At 49.4% G+C, this 20,147-nt stretch overlaps 1 protein-coding gene across 1 annotated transcript in view; it reads right to left on the bottom strand.

Annotated features, from left to right (window-relative positions):
* Positions 1-18,326, bottom strand: part of Myo1h (myosin IH) — a 31,334-nt gene extending 13,008 nt beyond the window's left edge. The window contains exons 1-16 of the mRNA XM_069994676.1: positions 18,285-18,326; positions 17,521-17,682; positions 17,257-17,372; positions 14,691-14,889; positions 13,545-13,625; positions 10,680-10,859; positions 8,497-8,595; positions 7,961-8,074; positions 7,753-7,824; positions 7,308-7,427; positions 5,142-5,209; positions 4,206-4,311; positions 3,604-3,684; positions 3,259-3,350; positions 2,093-2,187; positions 1,001-1,047 (exon numbers count right to left, since the gene is read on the bottom strand). Coding sequence (XP_069850777.1) covers positions 1,001-1,047; positions 2,093-2,187; positions 3,259-3,350; positions 3,604-3,684; positions 4,206-4,311; positions 5,142-5,209; positions 7,308-7,427; positions 7,753-7,824; positions 7,961-8,074; positions 8,497-8,595; positions 10,680-10,859; positions 13,545-13,625; positions 14,691-14,889; positions 17,257-17,372; positions 17,521-17,646 — 1,596 coding nt within the window. The 5' untranslated portion in view covers positions 17,647-17,682; positions 18,285-18,326. The remainder of the gene's footprint in view (positions 1-1,000; positions 1,048-2,092; positions 2,188-3,258; positions 3,351-3,603; positions 3,685-4,205; positions 4,312-5,141; positions 5,210-7,307; positions 7,428-7,752; positions 7,825-7,960; positions 8,075-8,496; positions 8,596-10,679; positions 10,860-13,544; positions 13,626-14,690; positions 14,890-17,256; positions 17,373-17,520; positions 17,683-18,284) is intronic.
* Between the last annotated feature and the right edge of the window lie 1,821 nt (positions 18,327-20,147).

Raw genomic sequence — 20,147 nt, 5'->3', positions numbered from 1 at the left:
TTGTCTCCCAGGACAGACACTGGACATGGGGCCAAAGACACCAGACTTGGCACTATTTGATGTTTTCTCCCTACCTACATACTTTCAAAATAATCGATACAAGCCAGGGCACCTGTAATCCTACTCAGGAGGCTGAGATCTGAGGATCGTGGTTCAAAGCCAGCCCAGGCAGGAGAGTCCATGAGACTCATCTCCAATGAACCACCAGAAAACCAGAAGTGGTGCTGTGGCTCAACATGGTAGAGTGCTAGCCTTGAGCTGAAGAGCTCAGGGAGAGCGCCCAGACCCTGAGTGCTAGCCCCCATCCAGGCACACAGGTGCACACGCACACGCACACACGCACACGCACACATACACATGCACACACACACAGGCACACACATACACCCCACACTTTCTCTGGTGATGCATAGAGAGAATGTCTTTGGCCGCTCCGGCCCCACCTTTCCACATGACCTTCAAGTTGTGACTTCAGAATTTTCTTACAGAATCAGAACGTGTCTTCCTCCATGGCCGGTGCTTTCCTCCCCTCTCCTGACCTGTCCCTGCTGCATGCACTCTGAGCTCACCTGGCCACAGGCCCTTTGCATATGCTGTTCTGTCTGCTGTCTAACACCTCTCTATAGTCAGAATCAGATTTCAGATTGCAGCACAGTCAGCCCCCCCGGGTAACGCTTTTCCGAGCGTGTGATTAAGTGTCCCTTTTGGTCACAGCTCCTCACTCATTTTCACCATCACGCTTCTCGCCAATGGCTCCTCTGTGCGTGTGTGTATTCACCCACTCCCACTCGTGAACCCCAGCAGAGCAAGACCCCTCCTCTTGCTTCAGAGCTGGCCTGCAGGGGCCCCCCACACTCGAGCCAATTAAAGTGTCAGTGTCCACCACGATGTGTGGAGATAGAAAGCCTGGACCAGAAAATTCCAGAAGCTACCCTAGGTCCTGTGTCCCGGGGGTATTTCAGAACCATTGGAAACACGTTGGGTTAAGCCCCAGACTTACTTCTTTCAGATGTGTATAAAGTAGATCATTGTTCTTTTCCAAGAATCCTGTAAGGTATAATAATCCAGAATGACTGGCTTTGTCCAAATATGCAGTGGACGGCGGTGGTACCTCGGCCTTGAGGGGGTGCGAGTATCCATTCGGGACGGGTCACTCATCCACTCGGGACCCACCAGCATCTCTGCCCAAGGCTCACATTAGCTTCCCAGGAGCCATTTTCCCTCTGACAACCGCCAAACACATCCGAGACATGGCGGCTCTCCCTGGGGTCGGGATCCCTGATTGAGAACCAGGTTCTCCATCTGTGGTGCTCAGGCTACCCTCGAAACGCTAACCATCTCGGTGTGAACCTACAGCCTTCATTTAATCATCGGGACAGTGTCTTGCTGTGCAGTCAGTACATCCTTTCCTCAAACTTACAATCCTCCCATCTCTGCCTCCTGGGTGCTGGGATTCCCATCCCTGGCTACCATTCTATTCTTAAGAAGCTGTCACAAGGGCACTGGTGGCTCACGCCTGTAATCCTGGCCACCCAGGAGGCTGAGATCTGGAGGCCTGCATTTCAAAGCCAGCCTGGACAGAATAGCCCATGAGACTCCATGTCCTGCTGGGCAGGATGTGGAGAAATGAGATGCATGAATGGAAGACCGTCAGACAGGAGCTTGGATATTGAGCACAGAGTTACCACGAGACCCAGCAATTTTGCCCCTAGCGCTACACCAAGGCAAAAAGGAAAACACTAGAACATAACCCTGGCATGTGATGCTCAGAACAGCATTTCCTCCAAAAGCTGAAAAGTATCGGAGACCTCAAACCTCATCATGCAATGAGCAGATGCGCAGTGGCATATTATTTGACCATGAAAATGAATGGCAACATGGAACCAACTCGGAGAGGTTACACTGAAGGGAAGAAGCCAGACTCCAGAGACCATTCTGTCATGATCCTGATCCTATTTCTAGAACATGCTCAGAACATACCCCTTGGGGCATAAACGGAATAAAGCCACCCTTGTGGATGACGCAGGGCAGTCTCTCCTCGGTGACCTGGGCTGCCCTCCCCACCCCCCCGCACGGCACCCCAGGCCCTCACCCTGGGTGCAGTAGGTGACCTCGCCCGCATAGTGCAGGAGCCGGAACTCCATCCAGCCGATCCTCTTCCGGGCCTGCGGCCCTGCCAGCTTCCGGCTGCGGGACACAAAGGCGGGAACTGAGGAGGAGGGCAGGCCCTGCACGAGGTGCCAGGGAGCCGCCGCCCACGCCAACCACTGGCCCGGTGCAGGGGCCCAGCAAACCCTGGCACCTGTTCTCTGGCTACCGGTCCAGGCCTCGGACTATCAATCATAGCCTCTGGCTACAGATCAAGGCGGCTGGCTATTAAGGGTGTGGCTACTGATGAAGGTCTCTGACTATTGGTCAAGGCCTCTCTTTAGGCTCCTCCTTCTCCTAATAAAATTACATGTGTGAGCTGCAGAATCGTGTGTGTGTGTGTGTGTGTGTGTGTGTGTGTTGGACCTAGGCACTATCCCTACGCCTATTTTTTTTTGTTGAAGGCTAGCGCTCTACCACTTGAGCCACGGCTCCACTTCTAACATTTTTGGTGCTTCATTGGAGATAAGGAATCTCACCGACTTTCCTGCCAGGGCTGGCTTTGAACTGTGATCCTTAGATCTCAGCCTTCTGAGTAGTTAGGATAACAGGTGTGAGCAACCAGTGCCTGCCAAAATCTATGTTTTTGTTTTTTGTTTTTTTCAACAACTTGTTTTTCCAATTGGTATCTAAGAAACAATTTGACCATGTTATGTTTAATCAGAGATTAAAGTACTCCTGAAACACCCTATTTCTGATCCAGAGTATTCCTAAATTTCATATAACTTGTCCTTGGTAACAGATATAAACATGAGGCACTATATAAAAATAACTAACTGGGTGCCAGTGGCTCACACCTGTAATCCTAGCTACTCAGGAGGCTGAGATCTGAGGATCATGGTTGAAAGCCAGCCCATGCAGGAAAGTCTGTGAGATCTTCTCTCCAGTTAATCACCAGAAAACCAGAAGTGGCGCTGTGGCTCAAGTGGTAGAGCGCTAGCCTTGAGCTGAAGAGCTGAGGGACAGCGCTCAGGCCCAGAGTTCAGGCCCCACGACCAACAGAAATAAAGAAAACAAACAAAACCCCAAAAAACAGTAGTTATAGTTTTGAGGCTTCTACCCAAAAGACACCCCATCCCGAGCAGGCTGCCAGACAAAGCCCATACGTACGTTTGGAAGTGTGCGTGCTTGCCCACTTTTTCTTCCAATTTCTCCAGGAAACTCAAGTCTGTGGCGGGTCCAGGGCGGATGCACTCCTCATCCTCCAAAAGGAAAAGACAACCACGTGACACGCACCTTTTTTTTTTTCTCCTAGTTTTTCAGATAGGGTCTCTTGCTTTTACCTGAGCCGGCCTCAGACCTTGATCCTCCTACCTCTGCCTCTTGAGTAGGGATTACAGGAATGGACCACCATACCCGCCTTACTCTCCACCCTTTTGAAGGCCAAAATAAGTTCCTCCTTATGTTACACACACACTCGATGAACAGCCTGGGAATCGCAAGCTATTTCCTCACCAGAATGGATATGATTCCTCTGTGTCTCTCTTCCACCAAGTCACAGATGATCTTGTTGTTGAAATACTGAATGGGCTCCCACTAAAAAATGACAAGGACAAAAGACTTCTCCAAGGTAGAATGTATGTTGCTTTATGTGTTGGCACTGGGGCTTGAACTCGGTGCCTCATGCTTGCCCTTGGCTTTTGTTGGTGGTGGTGGTCATGGGGCTTGAACTGTCTGGGCCTGGGTGCTGACCCTGAGTTTTGTCATTCAAGGCTAGTGCTCTTGAGCCATAGCTCTACTTTCTGCTTATGTGGTGGTTAATTGGAAATAAGAGTCTCATGGACTTTCCTGCCCAGGCTAGCTTTGAACCACAACCCTCAGATCTCAGCCTCCTAAGTAGCTGGGATTACAGGTGTGAGCCAGTAGCACTCAGCAATACATTGGTTTTTAAAATGAATTTCCCAAAGGCTTTTATTTTTCCACTGTTCAAAAGTTTTGGTACCTCATCTTAAGCAAACTCTATTTCTCTGACTATCAAAATGTGTTTCCAAGAAATTTGCAGAGGAGGGGAAGCGAATGTCTATGGCTAGATGAAGCAATCAGATGGGTGGGTTTACCTGGATGCCTTCCGCTTCGTACTCTGCCTGCTCTGCCGTCAGCGTCCTCTCTATCAGCAGCTGCTGGAGCTTCTCATTGCAGTAATTTATACAGAACTGTTCAAAACTAGACATGCCAGGGATGCCGTGACACAGGGACACGCACACAGCAAGACTATTAAACACTGTGTTTATGGCAGACACCAGGGGCTCAGGCCTGAAATCCCAGCTGCTCAGGAGGCTCAGATCCAGAGGGTCCCAGTTCAAAGCCAGCCTGAGCAGAAAAATCTACAAGACTGCATCTCCAACACTGCCAACAAAAAGCCAAGCTGGAGGCATGGTTCATGTGGTGGAGCACCCACCTGAGCTTCACTTTCCTACTTCTAGTATTCAGCCATATGCCTATCCACAGAAATGACTGCCACTCATTGTGTGATGATTCCTTCTCTGTTCTTTCTCCAGCTTTTGTGTGTGTGTGTGTGTGTGTGTGTGTGTGTGTGTGTGTGTGTGTGTGTGTGTGCCAGCCCTAGGGCTTGAACTCAGGACCTGGGCACTCTCCCTTAGCTTTTTCTGCTCAAGGCTAGCATTCTACCACTTGAGCCACAGCTACACTTCCAGCTTTGTGCTCCTTAATTGAGTCCCATGGAGTTTCCTGCCTGGGCTGGCCTTGGCCTTCGATCCTCAGATTTCAGCCTTGTCAGTAGCTTGGATTACAGGGGTGAGCCACTGGCATCTGGCCAAAGCCTTTATTTGATAATTTACTAAACTAATCACAATAGTCACAGTGAAATGTGTACATGATTTTTATGGCTCCTCTACTTCTAGACTGAAGTAGGGCCTAGCAGATCTACAGAAATGCCTGGGACGGTAGAATCCGTTCCAGAATCACTAAAGATGACTCCAACCCGGACTTGAACTGTGAGAAGAGGGCCTGACAGGCAGTGGTGACAGACTCACCCATTCTTGTCCAAGACTTCGAAACCATAGATGTCCAGCAACCCGATCACCGTTTTCTGAGCGAGATCCTAGTTGAGTAACAGCCACCATTGGTGGGTTGGGCCGGGGTTGGATGGTTTCGTGTCTCTCAAGGGATCATGGGAGGGGACTAACCTATCCCCTCCCCACTGAAGTACTAAGAAATAGAAATTTAATTTGACTATGGAGTTTGGAGACAGGACTTTATTTTTTATTTATTTTTGGTGTTGGTCCTGGAGCTTGAACTCAGGGCCCAGGCGCTCTCCTTGAGCTATTTTGCTCATGGCCAGCACTCTACCACTTGAGCCACACCTCCACTTCTGGCTTTTTGATAATGGGAGAGTCTCATAGCCTTTCCTAAAGGGCTGGCTATGAACTGTGATCCTCAGATCTCAGTCCCCTGAGAGAGAAGCTAGGATGACAGGCGTGAGCCACGGCGCTTGGCTGAGATGGGGCTTTTGAGAGGTGGTTAAGGTGATCAGCATGGGACCCAAGTCCTGAATCCTGGTGGATTTCTGAGGAGAGGGGGGAGAGGCCAGAAGACACACCTGGGCCCTCCCTGCCCTTGCCATGTGACACCCTGGGCCACCTCAGGATGCTGCTAGCAAGAAACCCACACCTGGATGTGCCTCTGAGCGTCCAGAACTGTGAGGAAACAAACCTTTATTTCTCATCAAGCAACCCAGGCTCCAGCATGTCATAACTAATTTAGTTATTTTTTAAAAAATCATAGGGCTGGGAAGATGGCTCAGTGGTAGAGAGCTTGCATCACATGCATGCAGCCCTAGGTTCCATTCCTCAGTACCACATACACAGAAAAGGCCAGAAGAGGTGCTGTGGCTAAAGTGGTAGAGCTCTAGCCTTGAGCAAAAGAAGTTCAGGAACAATGCCCAGGCCCTGAGTTCAAGTCCCATGGCTGGCAAAAAAAAGATGTGCTACTCAAAATGTTATCCGTGCCCCTCAACAAAGATGCAGACATAACACTTGTTCTATCTGCCCCTCCCTCTCCCCCCTCTCATTCTTTGTGAGGTGACTGTAACCTTCTATCTTCCCCCTGTGGCCTTCATCCCCCAGGGAGGTGACTCCCTGTATTATGCCTCTGCAGCCTCCAGAGCCCACATTCTCTCCAGGAAGAAAAGAAGAGAAGAGAAAGAGAAAGAAAGAGGGGGGAGGAAGCGAGCGAGTAAAAGAAAAGGAGGGAGGGAGGAAAGGAAAGAAGAGGGAGGAAGAGGGAGGGAGGAAAGGAAAGGGAGCTCTGGGCAGCACACTCAAGCAAGGTCAGGTGGCTCGGTCCAGCTTCCCAAGGGACAGAGGCTGGAGCTACACATGATTCCTGAACACCAGCACTGTAGTGTGACTTTTCCCAGACCCAAACCCCCACAATTCATGTTAGTGGAGAAGCCTCCAAGATAATTCCACTTGCAAAGGAAACATGAATTTGAAGGTTATATTTTTAAGTGCATTAAAGTAGACTTACTGTTGGGGCCAGATGTGGTGGCCCCGCCAGGGGCTGGGGATTGTCAGAATAATGGTTCAAAACCAATCCTGGTCAAAAAGTTAGTGAGACCCCATTTCAATCAATACACTGTCTCGGGTTGCATATACCTGTGATCCCAGCTATGTGGGAGCAGGCTAGCCTAGGCAAATAAATACAAAGCAAAAAATGCTAGGTGTGTGGCTCACGTAGTAAAGCACCTGCCTACCAAGCACGAGAACCTAAGTTCAAGTTCACATGCCCCACCCAAATTATTTTAACATCTTTTATTAACAATTACTTTTACAAGGTGGGGTTCGTGTCCCTAGATGCAAACAACGTACCTTGATCAGGCTCCCCACTTCCCCTCCATTCCCAGACATTGTCAGTGCCCTTCAGGCTTCCATTTCCACACATCTGGTCACATGACCACATTCACCCGATTGGCCCCTCCCGCTCTCCCTGTCCCTTCCACCCTCCACTATTCAACAGTTTCCAGCTGCTGCGCACCCCGGGGCCTACTGTGCACACCCCATTCAAAGGCAGACAGAGAGAGACCCTGCCTATGTCTCTGAGGCGTGCCCAACCTGCTCCCGGATTCTTTAAATCAACTGTGGCCGCAGTTAAGACATTCCTACCCTAGTGAGAATGAACCCTCCACACGGTTGACGTACCTTGTTCACTAAGGAGGAATTGATTTTGTTGACCAGCCAGGTAAACGTCCGTCCGTAAACAGCCTTTGCCAAGGCGTCTCGGGCATAGACGGAGAGTTCTACAGTCAGGGGACAGATCACCTGTGAAGAGAGATGAGATGCGCGATCACACAGTGACAGGTTGGGAAGCCTGGGACCAAGATGCCCTGTCTGGGGCCGAGGATAGAAGGCTGGAAGCATCACACAATCAGCCTGCTGGTGGGGAGCGAGAAGAGGGGTCCAGGTAGGACGCTCCAGGAGCACCAAAGCCAAGGGAACAGTGATCCAGCAGCAGGAACAGCCCGGGAAGAGCCCCCAGAAAGGAAGGAGATGATGGGCCTAGTAGGCGGGATATCCCCCAAGTTCACTGCCATACAGCTCCCCCCAGGGAGAGACAGGGGACAGCTCCACTCACAGCCATTTTTACCTCCTCCGTTTTGGCTTCAATCTTTCTGTGTGTGAGAGCTTCCAGAAGAATCGATGGGCAGAACCCCAGGAGCTGAATAAAAAGGAGTTCAAGGAGCCATTGAAGGACTTGGTTTTCCTTGTTCCCTTGGGAAGTATTCTGGAACTTTCCAGGATGGCCCCCTCCCCACTCTCCCCTCCCCGCACACTTCCCTCTGGAGCAAGGTCACCTTGGCAATCCATTTAATCTCACGGTTGACCGGGACCATGGCACAGCCCCGCTCGTCTTCTTCAAAGCAGATGTTCCCCAGGTGCAGCACACTGGCGATAATTCCAAAGAGGTTCTAGACCATGGGCCAGGAAGAGAAGGGAGAAGGCATAGGGGGAGACATTTGATCAATCCCAGATCCCAAGCTCACTACCACCGAGCCACAGCTCCACGTCTGGATTTTTTTTCCTTTCTTTTTTTTTTGCTAATTGTTCCTTGGAGAAGAGAATCTCACTGATGTGTCTTTGTTTCCTGCCCTGGGCTGGCTTTCAACCACGATCCTCAGATCTCAGCCTCCTGAGTAGCTAGGATTACAGGTGTGAGCCACTGGCACCCAGCACCACTGACCAATTCTCAAGTGTGTATGTTTTTGCCCATATGTATTCATTGGGACATACTTACACTAAAATAATGGTTTCCTGTGTATCTCTAGTGCCTTTATTTGCTGACTGTGGGGCAGAGTCCGGGAGAACAGGGGCAGACCAGCCCAGGCCTTACCTCCAGGTCAGAGTGCGTGAAATCAATGATGGAGAAAGCATTGCAAACAGTCTTCCAGTCATTCTTGTCATTGATAGAGGACTCTTTGCAGCAATGACCCTGCGCAACAACTGGGTTATTGATGGTATCTGCGAGACTGTTCAGTGAGCACCTATTTATTCCTACATGAAAATGGGTTTTCTCTCCAAAGCATCCTAAAAGCCAGTGATATACATTATAAACAAATAGCTATTACTGTCTGCCACGGGCCTGCTAACTTTTTTCCCTTCAAATCTACTGAGAGTTTTATTTTAAAATCTTCTGTTCTGAGCCAGGAACAGGTGACTCATACCTGTTAATCCTAGCTACTCAGGAGGCTGAGATACAGAGAATGGTGGTTAGACACTAATATGATTGGTGTAAAGGCCCCGGGGAGGAGCGGTGGGAGTGGGAAGAAGTTTGCTAAACTCCATCTCCAAAATGATCAGTGAAAAGCTGAGCTAGAGGTGTGGCTCAAATGGTTGAACACCAGCATTGAGGGAAAAAAAAAAACTCAGGGATAATAACCAGGCTCTGAGTTCAAGCCTCAGGACTGGCACAAATAAAAACAAAAACACAATTGTGATGTAACTCTGGCTTTGTGGCAAACGTGAGGCTCTCCATAAAAGGAAAAAAAATCAGAACTGATTGTTCATTGTGAGAACGAGGCCACAGTTTATTCCACATAAAATGAAGTTATAAGGTTCTTTTATCTTTTTCATTTAGCTTCATCTTTCAAGGTAATCTATCAAATGTTCTCTTCTTCTAAAATTTCTCCAATACATTGGTCTTTATTTTGTGATCTTTGCTTCATGAGGTCTGGTTTTCCTGACCTTACCATCTGCTGGCTGACCTCAGTTCAAAGCCAAGTCCAATAAGAAGGAAAAAGAAAAATTAACTTGGGGGCGGGGGAAAGTACCAAAGACCTGAAATAGTAATCAGACAGCGTGGGCATTCTAGAACTCTATGTAAGCCATATGGAAATGGATGTGACAAAGCTGCCTTTTTTTTTTTTTGTCAGTCTTGGGTCTTGAACTCTGGGCCTGGGCACTGTCCCTCAGCTCTTCAGCTCAAGGCTAGTGCTCTACCACTTAAGCCACAGTGCCACTTCCGGTTTTCTTGCAGTTAATTGAAGAAAAGAGTCTCATGGACTTTCCTGCCTGGGCCAGCTTTGAACCGTGATCCTCAGATCTCAGCCTCCTAGGTAGTTAGTGTTATAGGCATGAGCCACCAGCACCCGCTGGGAATAGTTCTTTTCAAAAGTAGCTTGAGCCAGGCACTGGTGGCTCATGCCTGCCATCCTAGCTACTCAGGAGGCTGAGATCTGAGGATCCTGTTCTTGGGCTGAGATCCAGAGGATCATGATTTGAAGCCAGCCTAGTGGCTAGAAAAATGAGATACTCCTCCAGCATAGCCAATGAAAATCCAGCCTGGAGGCATGGCCCAAGAAGGAGAGCACCAACAAAACAAGCAAGCCAAGCAAGCTGAAGCCTTAAGTTCAGACCCAGGTACCAGCAAAAAATAAAAAATCAACTAAAAAAATTGTAAGCCAGGCACCAGTAGCTCATGCCTGTGATCCTAGCTATCCAGGAGCTGAGATCTGAGGATCACAGTTCGAAGTCAACCCAGGCAAGAAAGTCCATGAGACTCTTATCTCCAATGAATCACCAGAAAACCAGAAGTGGCACGGTGGCTCAAAGTGGTAGAACACTAGCCTTGAGCAAAAGAGCTCAGGGACAGTGCCCAGGCCCTAAGTTCAAGCTCCAAGACTGGAAAAAAAAGAAAATAAGTAAAATCATTAGAAGAGCTCTTCATTTTTACTTTGGTTTTATGGTGCTTAGGTCCTAACCTCTTTCACTAAATTCATATCTCTGGAGAGTAGGGAGAATGCATCCTTGTTTTAATTAATTTATTTGGCACTGGGGCTTGAACCCAGGGCCTTGCACATGCTGGAGAAGTACTATGCCTCTGAGCTATACTAGACTGAGAACTTGGGACATTGGGCTTCTATACCCAAAGGCCAGGGCTAGCAAGCATCCAGGGAGACAGGTTAGCATGCTTGTCGAAGGGTCATTCAGGAGAGTACATCTAGAAGGGCAAAGTTCTGGAACATCCTCTAGCAGCCCCCACAAACACCCCCACGCCCAGGGGCTGGCCCTTCCCACCTGAGAGAGGTATTTATAGAGCCGGGGGTCTGGCTGGAGCCCCAGGCTGGCCAGGCGCTCCTCCTCTCCACCCGCCAGCATCTGGTAGAAGACGTGGAAGTTCCGCTCGCCCTGGCTCTGGTAGACTACGCGAGACTTCTCTATCAGGTAACTGATGATGTGCCCGCCCACGGGAACGCCCTTCAAAACACAGTAAACAAAACCAAAATGGCGCCATGACCCTTCACCATCCAGCCACTCTGAAGACCAAAGGGTCTTCAGGTAAGTGAAGTCTATGCTGTTATCAGCTCTGATGTGTTTCCTAGACTCGGTGTGAGATGGTTTGGGTCTCCTGCAAGGCCATGAAGGTGGTTTTGGTTTTGTGCAGAAACACAATCTGTCACATTAGTGACATTCTGTCTATGGCCTGAGATGGGGGTCAAAGGTCTTCCTGTCCATGTTGATGCACAGCCAATGAGCACGAGAGTTAGGAAGAGAGACTCCTCTCCCACAAAGTCACGGTGGCCTCGGACACAAGGACATGTAGAGCCTGGAGAGAGGGCAGGGGGGGGACTCTCTGGGGTCTAGTCCACTGGCCTATTTTCTTTCTTCAGGAAGGTTTTTTTTAATGTGATGAGCAGAGTTGCTGTTTCATAAGTCAGGTAATGAATACAATTCTCTTTGCAAGGCCTCATTACTTTTTTAAAGGATTTTTTTTTTTTGGTTGGTCGTGGGGTTTGAACTCTGGGCCTGGGCGCTGTCCCTCAGCTCTTCAGCTCAAGGCGAGCACTCTACCACTTGAGCTACAGCGCCACTTCTGGTTTTCTGGTGGTTTATTGGCGATAGGAGTCTCACGGTCTCTCCTGCCCAGGCTGGCTTTGAACCTCGATCCTCAGATCTCAGCCTCCTGAGTAGCTAGGATTACAGGCGTGAGCCACCAGCGCCCGGCTTTTTTAAAGGATTTTAAATTCAGAACATTAATAAGAAAAAAACCCAATCAGCAACAACACTTCATTAACTACCAGGGAGATGGGAATTGCAATCCTAGTGAAAAAGCACTCTGACACCCCCCCCACACACACACACCAAAAACACAAAACACCAAAGCTTATAAAACCAAAAGGATGAATAACAAGAGTGACACAGAGTGATTGGAACCATTGAGAACCTGCTCATCATTAATGGACCCTCAGAGCACTGTCGGCAAGAAGCCCTCAGTCCTACCCTTGGACTTCCAACATACAGAAGTGCTTGTAGGTGTTAAAACACAGCTTGGGCCGGGCACCGGTACCTCACACCTGTCATCCTAGCTACTCAGGAGGATGAGATCTGAGGATCGTGGTTTGAGGGCAGCTTGGGCAGGAAAATCCTTCACTCTTCAATCAACCACCAGAAAACCAGAAGTGGTGCTGTAGTCTGGGACAGCATCCAGGCCTTGAGTTTAAGCCCCAGGATGGGCAACCCAAAAAAGGGTTGGAGGCATGGATCAGGTGGTAGAGTGCCAGCCAATGAGTGAAAGCATCAGATACTGAGTTCAAGTCCTGGTCTCAAACAAAAACAAAACCCCACAGCTTGAAGGCTCAACAACACTATTTGAAATGACCCCCCCCATGGAAACAGCCCCAAGTCCACTCACAGGAGAACATATCAATTGCAAGATGCGTTGTACAATAGAATCATAAACCACTTCTTTGAGCAGTATCATGAATGACAGAAGGGAGAACCAGCTGAATCATTCCATTCACACGAAGTTCAAGAACAAGCAGCCCAAATCTGTGATGATGGTCACCTTGTATATTTTGATCAGAGTTGCTTGTCTATACACACAGACAACTCTGTGTAAAACATCCAGTGGACTGGAAACATGGCTTAGTGGTAGAGCGCTTGCCTAGCATGCATGAAGCCCTGGGTTCGATTCCTCAGCACCACAGACACAGAAAAAGCTGGAAGTGGCACTGTGGCTCAAGTGGTAAAAGTGCTAGCCTTGAACAAAAGCAGCTCAGGGACAGTGCCTAGCCCCTGAGTTCAAGCCCCAGGACTGGTCAAGAAAAACAAAACATTAAGCCATCATTAGGAACATGTCCTTGGTAGCAGAGGTGCTGAACTTTGTTTAAAAAAACAAAAAAGCTTTCAAATACACAGAGCTATCAATGTCTCACAGAACCTCTGCACAGCGGGTGCCATGGCTCATGCCTCCAATCTTAGCTACTCAGGAGGCTGAGATCTGACCCCTTCATACTGTGCAGTGTCATTCACACAAATCCATTTCCTATCAGGGTTGCAACCCATTTGGAAAACAACCCAAAACCAAAATGGGCTGGGCTAATAATATACCCCTCACTTCCCCCTCCCCCCACCCCCCGCCAGCCAGCCAGGTGGAAGATTCCCAACCATCTACCCTCACCCACACCCACTAGTCTCCTCTTAACACTTGCTTTTCTGCAGGTTATAAAATGGTACCCACCCCCAGGGGCTTTCATTTGCATTTCCTAAAATTAGCACCAGTCCTCAACACTTTTTTCTTATTTTGGTCAGTTATGGGGCTTGAACTCAGGGCCTGGGTGCTGTCCCTGAGCTCTTTTGCTCAAGGCTAGCACTCTACCACAGCTCCACTTCCAGTTTTCTGGTGGTTCATTGGAGATAAGAGTCTCAGGGACTTTCCTGCCCTGGCTGGCTTTGAACTGCCATTTTCAGATCTCAGCCTCCTGAGAGTCCAGGAGTAATTACCTCCTAGGATTAGAGTGAGCTACCAGCACCCAGCTAATCCTCAACATTTTTTAACTGTCTGAGCCAACAAGTGTTCTTCCCACCTCCAGGAGCTGTGGGTGGGTTCCATCACTAGCCCAAGGGGGGCCCCATGAAGGGGTGCCAGGAAATTCACTGTACCTGAGAGTCGAACTGTATGTCCATGTATTTGCCGAATCTGCTCGAGTTGTCATTCCGGAGTGTTTTGGCATTTCCAAAAGCCTTGGGATACAAAGTGCCACATAAGCTCACCACGCGTGTCAAAATCCTGACTCCCAAATAACAGGCATATTAGGAAAACAGAAGCCGGGCGCCAGTGGCTCAGGCCTGCAAGCCTAGCTACACAGAAGGCCGAGAGCTGAAGATCAAGGTTTGAAGCCACCCTGGGCAGAAAAGTCAGTGAGACTCTATTGCCAATGAAGCACCAAAAAGCTGGCAATGAAGCTGTGGTTCTAGTGGTAGAGTGCCAGCCCTGGGTAAAAAAGCTAAGAAAGAGTGCTCAGGTCTTGAGTTCAAGTCCCAGTATTGGTACAAAGGAAAAGAAGGAAAGAACAAAAGAAAACAGAAGCAAAAGGAAAGAGCTAGTGAAGAAAGCCATATTTATCTAAGGACTTGCTAACTACAGAGAATTTGGTGCTAGCATTGGACCTGGGGTGGGAAGCAGCGGAAAGCGCATCTCCCTAGAGTCCAGTCTAGGGATCAAAATGGCCTACTGACCATGAGACTCGTATCGCCAAGGAACCACCAGAAAACTGGAAGCGGCGCTGTGGCTCAAGTGGTAGAGCACTAGCCTTGAGCTGAAGAGCTCAGGGACAGCGCCCAGGCCCTGAGTTCAAGCCCCACAACCAACCAAAACAAAGAAGAAGGAGGAGGGAGAAAAGGAGGAAGAGGAGGAGGAGAAGGAGGAGAAGGAGGAGGAGGGGGGAGGGAGGGAGGGAGGGGGGGAGGGAGGGAGGGAGGGGGGGAGGGAGGGAGGGAGGAAGAGAGGGAGAAGAAAACTTCACTATGTAGTTATTATGGGCATCTCCTTTAATCCCCCAAACTTTTTTTTTGGTCGGCTTTTTTCTTTTTGCTTATGTGGTGCTGAGGAATCGAACCCAGGGCCTCAGGCATGCAAGGCAAGCACTCTACCACTGAGCCACCTTCCCAGCCCTCCCCCAAACTTCTTAAGAAGAAGGTACAGAAGGCCCTCTAACACGTCCTTCAAGGTCACGTCCTCCTTTCTAAGTCCCCCCATGCTGACCGCCCTTCCTCGAGCCCCCTCCACGGCCCCCCCGCCATCTTTACCTCCAGCACGGGGTTGGAGAGCAGCAGTCTGTCGCGGGCTATCTGCAGGGACTCGGTCATGGGGCAGGTGACGGCGAAATACTGCAGGATCTTCTTAGAGGCCTCGGTCTTCCCCGCCCCGCTCTCTCCAGAGATGAGAATGAAGTGGTTGCTGAGCTCCGAGCACATGGTGCGGTAAGCGTTGTCCGCGATGGCGTAGCTGAAGGGGTGGACACGCAGTGGCCTTGGTGCTGCCTTCCTGGCTATGAGAGTCCCCTAACCCAGCAGAAAGGCAGAGGGCTGTACTCCAGGAGGCCACGGCAGAGAGGGCTACAAGCGCGCGCGCACACACACACACACACACACACACACACACACACACACACACACACACACACACACACACACACACACACACACACACACACACACACACACACACACACACACACACACACACACACACACACACACACACACACACACACACACACACACACACACACACACACACACACACACTGCCCTCCTTGCAAGACCTACTAGGTGTGAGACTTACTATGTTTATTCTGTTATTTACGTTTTATTTTGTGTCTGTCCCGGGACTTGAACTCTGGGCCTGGGCACTGTCCCTCAGCTCTTCTGCTCAAGGCTAGCGCTCTACCACTTGAGCCACAGCGCCACTTCCAGCTTTTTTCTTTTTGCTTATGTGGTGCTGAGGAATCGAACCCAGGGCCTCAGGCATGCAAGGCAAGCGCTCTACCACTGAGCCACCTTCCCAGCCCCGCTTCTATATTTCTTAAAAGAACAAACCAGATACTGGCCAGGCATTCACTTATAATCCTAGTTACTTAGGAGGCTGAGGGATGGAGGTTCAAAACCAACCCAAGTAAGTCCATGAAACTGTTATCTCCAATTAAGCAACAAAAAGCCAGAAATAGAGCTGTGGCTCTAGTAGTAAGAGTACTAGCCCTTTCCACAAAAGCTAAATAGCAAGTAGCACCCAGGCAGGCCCTGAGTTCAAGCTCCAGTACTAGCACATGCGCATGCATGCACACACAGAATAAATACTAAATTATACCCCAAGAGATAGTCTATTCACTGTAGATAGAAACAGCATCTTTCCAAGGATTAAATAATTCAATAAATTGGATAACATCTCATGTCTTCTCTTTCTCTTAACGCCTGGAATACTAAGAACATAGAGGCAGGAAACCAGAGAGATTAGAAGTTACTGAGATACTTAGGAAACAGTTTTATCTCCAAGATCAGAAAGCAAAGCCTGACATGGAAAGGTTAATAAGTGCCTGGAATGGCCGAGACTCCCAGGAGACAGATTGGGGTGAGGAGACTCTCAATATTAGCTCAGAGACCAACCACGGAGGAGAAGCGGAAAATCCAGCAAAAGCCAGGCCTGTACAGATCCATCTCCCTTGAAGGATCTGCGGCCCAGAGAAATTCCCACCCGTGACACTCTTCTTAGCCGCCATGATCATCAAACACCAGTAGATGGCAGTAGAGCAAGCCACTGCCCAAAGAAGCCGCGTCTCTAGCCACACACGATTTCTCAGCAGTTAAACAAACTCCACCTCTTGCCTACTTGAGAGTCCAAAATGACCTACTGATATTTTCTAGCACTTTGACTGACTTCATAAGAAGGCAGCAGCTTAATGAACGTGCATTAACGTATTAATGAACCTGCAAGAAGAAAGCAGAAGCTTCTGTGGAGGGATTTGCGTGGGTGGAAAAAGGACGGGTAGATGGATGGATGATGGGTGGATGGGTTGGTGGTGGGTGGATGATGGATGGGTAGATAGATTGGTAGATGGAGGGGTGGATGGGTGGGTGGTGGGTGATGGATGGGTGGGTGGATGAATGGATGAATGGATGGATGGATAGGTAGATGGGTGGGTGGATGGGTAGATGGATGGATGACAGATGATGGGTGGATGGGTGGGTGGTGGGTGGATGATGGGTAGGTAGATGGGTTGGTAGATGGAGGGGTGGATGGGTGGGTGGTGGGTGGATGGATGGGTGGGTGGCTGAGTAGATGAATGGATGGATGGGTGGACGGATAGGTAGATGGGTGGGTGGATAGGTAGATGGATGGATGATGGATGATGGGTGGGTGGTGGGTGGATGATGGGTAGGTAGATGGGTTGGTAGATGGAGGGGTGGATGGGTGGGGTGGGTGGCTGAGTGGATGAGTGGATGGATGGATGGATGGATGGGTAGATGGGTGGGTGGATGGGTAGATGGGTGGGTGGATGGGTAGATGGGTGGGTGGTGGGTGGATGATGGGTAGGTAGAATGGGTTGGTAGATGGAGGGATGGATGGGTGGGGTGGGTGGCTGAGTGGATGAGTGGATGGGTGGATAGGTAGATGGATGGATGGATGGGTAGATGGATGGATGCTGGATGATGGGTGGATGGGTAGATGGGTGGGTGGATGGATGAGTGGGATGGGTGGTGGGTGGGTTGATGGGTAGATGAACAGAATGAATGGGAAGAAGAAATGAAGGGAAGGGAGAGAATGGGAGAAGAAAGGAAAATACCGCCAGGCGCCCGCCCTGCAGAAGTTACTTACACGTGTGGTGGCAGTTCAAAGAAATTGACCCCTTGGTAGAGCCGCATCTGGCTCGCAGTGTAGATCCCCAGCTCCTGGTATGGATTCACCGACACGAGGAGCGTCCCGATGTACGTCTGCAGGGATGGACCACAGCACCGTGAGGGATCCTGGGTAGAGCCCGCTGTCCCCAGGCAAGTCCCCACGTGCCACTTGCCCCCCAGGACGGAGGTGTCACTCAGTGAATCAGGCCTAGCGGGGTGCAGGCATAACGCGTTGGCTCACATAGATGAGATTCTCGCTGAAACGCTTGCGAAGGTTGTCCACAAAGGCAGACTCGCTGGTGTAGGCGTCCAGCAGCACGAAATCCTGCACCCCGACTTTGTCCCGGGCGGTCAGCGCCCCCTCCATGTGCAGGCGAATGTGTTTCCGCCTCGCCTCCTCTCTCTACAGGGAAAGCAACGGCAATTCATTCATTCCTTCAGCCGTGCTCAGCGCGCCGCCAGGGCCTGCACACAAGCACATGCTGAGCCCCGGGGTGAGCCCAGAAACAGAGGACGGCAGAACTGAAGAAAAAAAAATCACTGCTGCTGTGTATTTCTGCTAGCATCTTTTTGTTTTTTGAGGGGGGGGGCAAAGCTGGTCTCAGAATTTGAACTCAGGGCCCCACACTGGTTCTGCTGGTGTTTTGCCACTTGGTGTCTCCAAGCCTGGCGTTTTATAGCGTTCTTTTTGGAGCCAGAGTCTCACACATCTTTCTGCCTGTGCTGAGCCTATTGTCCTCTGGATCTTAGCCCCCTGAGCTGTTGGAACTAAGAAGAGTATCTGCTCTTGTAACGTGCTAGTTGGGTGTATAAATCCAGGGACAGCAGGCTGTTTTATATAGCACTGGGGTGTATACCCAGATAACAGCATCTCACCTACAATTTCTCTGGACAGTGACAAAATCAGTTATTATGTGTGTCTCAGAACATAGTCCCGCCATGAAGTCTGCACAGGCGTGTGTAGAAAACTAGCAATAGCAGAGTCTGGGAGGTGGTGGCGCATACCTGTAAGTCCAGCCACTTAGGAGGTGGAGATAGAATCACAGTTCGAGGCCAGCCCCGGCAAAGTTATGAAGAGGATGCCTACAAGCTACAAGCAAAAAGATTGGGGTTGTGGCTCAAAGTGATAGAGCATCTGCCTAGCAAGTGTGAGCCCCGAATTCAATCCTCAGGACCGTAGTACTCTCCCCCACCCCATCGCCTGGAGCCTGGCATTTCTGGTGGGCGGGCTGCGGTAAAGTGGTCACTAGTGTTGGCCTCCATTCATGAAGCCATCAAGGGAGTGTGGGCACACAATCAGGGCACTTTCCATTCATACATCTCCCCCCCCACACACACACACCCCCAAACAAGAAAAACTGAAACTGGAAGATGCTCCCTGATGTGCTGTTGTCTCCCTAGTACCCTCTAGTGACTGGAATTAGCATCACACACTTGCAGGAGAAATGCTGGAAGTGGTTTCCCTGGAGGCTGAGCAGGAAGGGAAGGCAGGGCAGGTTGGACCAAGAGGCGAGAATTGGCAACTGGCCTTAGGGCAGCCGGAAGAAGCCCGCAAAGGAAAACATGGCAGCAGACTCACACACCGTAAGCAATCATGCCTGCTAATTTTTGACAAAACAGTACAAAAATGGAAAACCATGGGCTAGGAGTGTGGCTTGGTGGTAGAGTCCTTGCCTAGCACGCATGAAGCCTTGAGTTCGAGTCCTCAGTACCATCTTAACAGAAAAAGCTAGAAGTGGTGCTGTGGCTCAAGTGGTAGAATGCTAGCAAAAGAGCTCAGAGACAGCACCCAGGCCCTGAGTTCAACCCCCACAACCAGCACCACCACCAACAAAAAGAGGAAAATCTGTTGAGTCTATAGTACAAGAACAGCTAGATACCCATGAGCAGAAATGTATTAATATGCATCTGTGCGTGCGTGCGTGCGTGCGTACGTGTGTGTGTGTGTACGTACAAGTGCACCCGCACAGATCAGGACCTAGGTGCTGTCCCTGAGCTATTTAGCTCAAGACTAGCACTTTACTACTTGAGCTTTTGGGGCTTTTTTTGATGGTTCATTGGAGATAAAAGTCTGATGGACTTTGTTGTTCAACCTTGGCTTTGAACCACAATCTTCAGATCCTAGCCTCCTAAGTATACATGTATTCTCAAGATGGATCATAGACAGACATGTAAAAGATGTTAATTCTCTAAGGCTACTTGAAGGAAACAAACAGAAAAATCTTTACAACTAGAAGGAGGAAGGCAAAGTGTTTTGTTTTCTTTTAAGACAAGATGCAGACATAAGAAAAAGTGAGCTTCATCAAACATAAAGCATCTCATTAGAAGATAAGAAAATTATCACAAAATATATCTGCAGTGGAGTTGTTCTAGAATTTAAAAAAATCTTCAGTTCAAACACACTTAGCAAAAATTGGAGAAAGAGCCAGTGACTAGGAGTTCATGTCTGTAATCTTAGCTACTCAGGAGGCTAAGATATGAAGGTTGTGGTTTGAAGCCAGCTTGGACAAGAAAGTCTGTGAGACTGTTATCTCCAGTTAGCCATCAAAAAGCCAAAGTGGAGCTGTGGCTCAAGTGGTAGAGCATTTGCCTCAAGCAAAAAAATGTTTAGGGACAGCACCCAGGCCCTGAGTTCAAACCTCAGGACTGGCACACACATACATGCATGCGCACACACACATACACACACACAATCCTGGGAGAAAGAACTTGCATAACATTTTACAAAGAAAGATACACTGCCAAGAAGCACATAGAAAAATGTCTAACCTCACTCATCGCTGGGGAAATGCAAAATTTTAAACCAGAAGATACTAGAAGATACGAGAAGTCATCAAATGCAAACACCAACCACAGCAGACACAGGTT

Source organism: Dipodomys merriami, unplaced genomic scaffold, assembly GCF_024711535.1.
Source record: "Dipodomys merriami isolate MVZ:Mamm:240054 unplaced genomic scaffold, mDipMer1.0.p SCAF_45, whole genome shotgun sequence".
Taxonomy (NCBI): Eukaryota; Metazoa; Chordata; class Mammalia; order Rodentia; family Heteromyidae; genus Dipodomys; species Dipodomys merriami.
The sequence above is the reverse complement of the archived record's forward strand: the minus strand, read 5'-3'. Positions and strand labels throughout refer to the sequence as shown.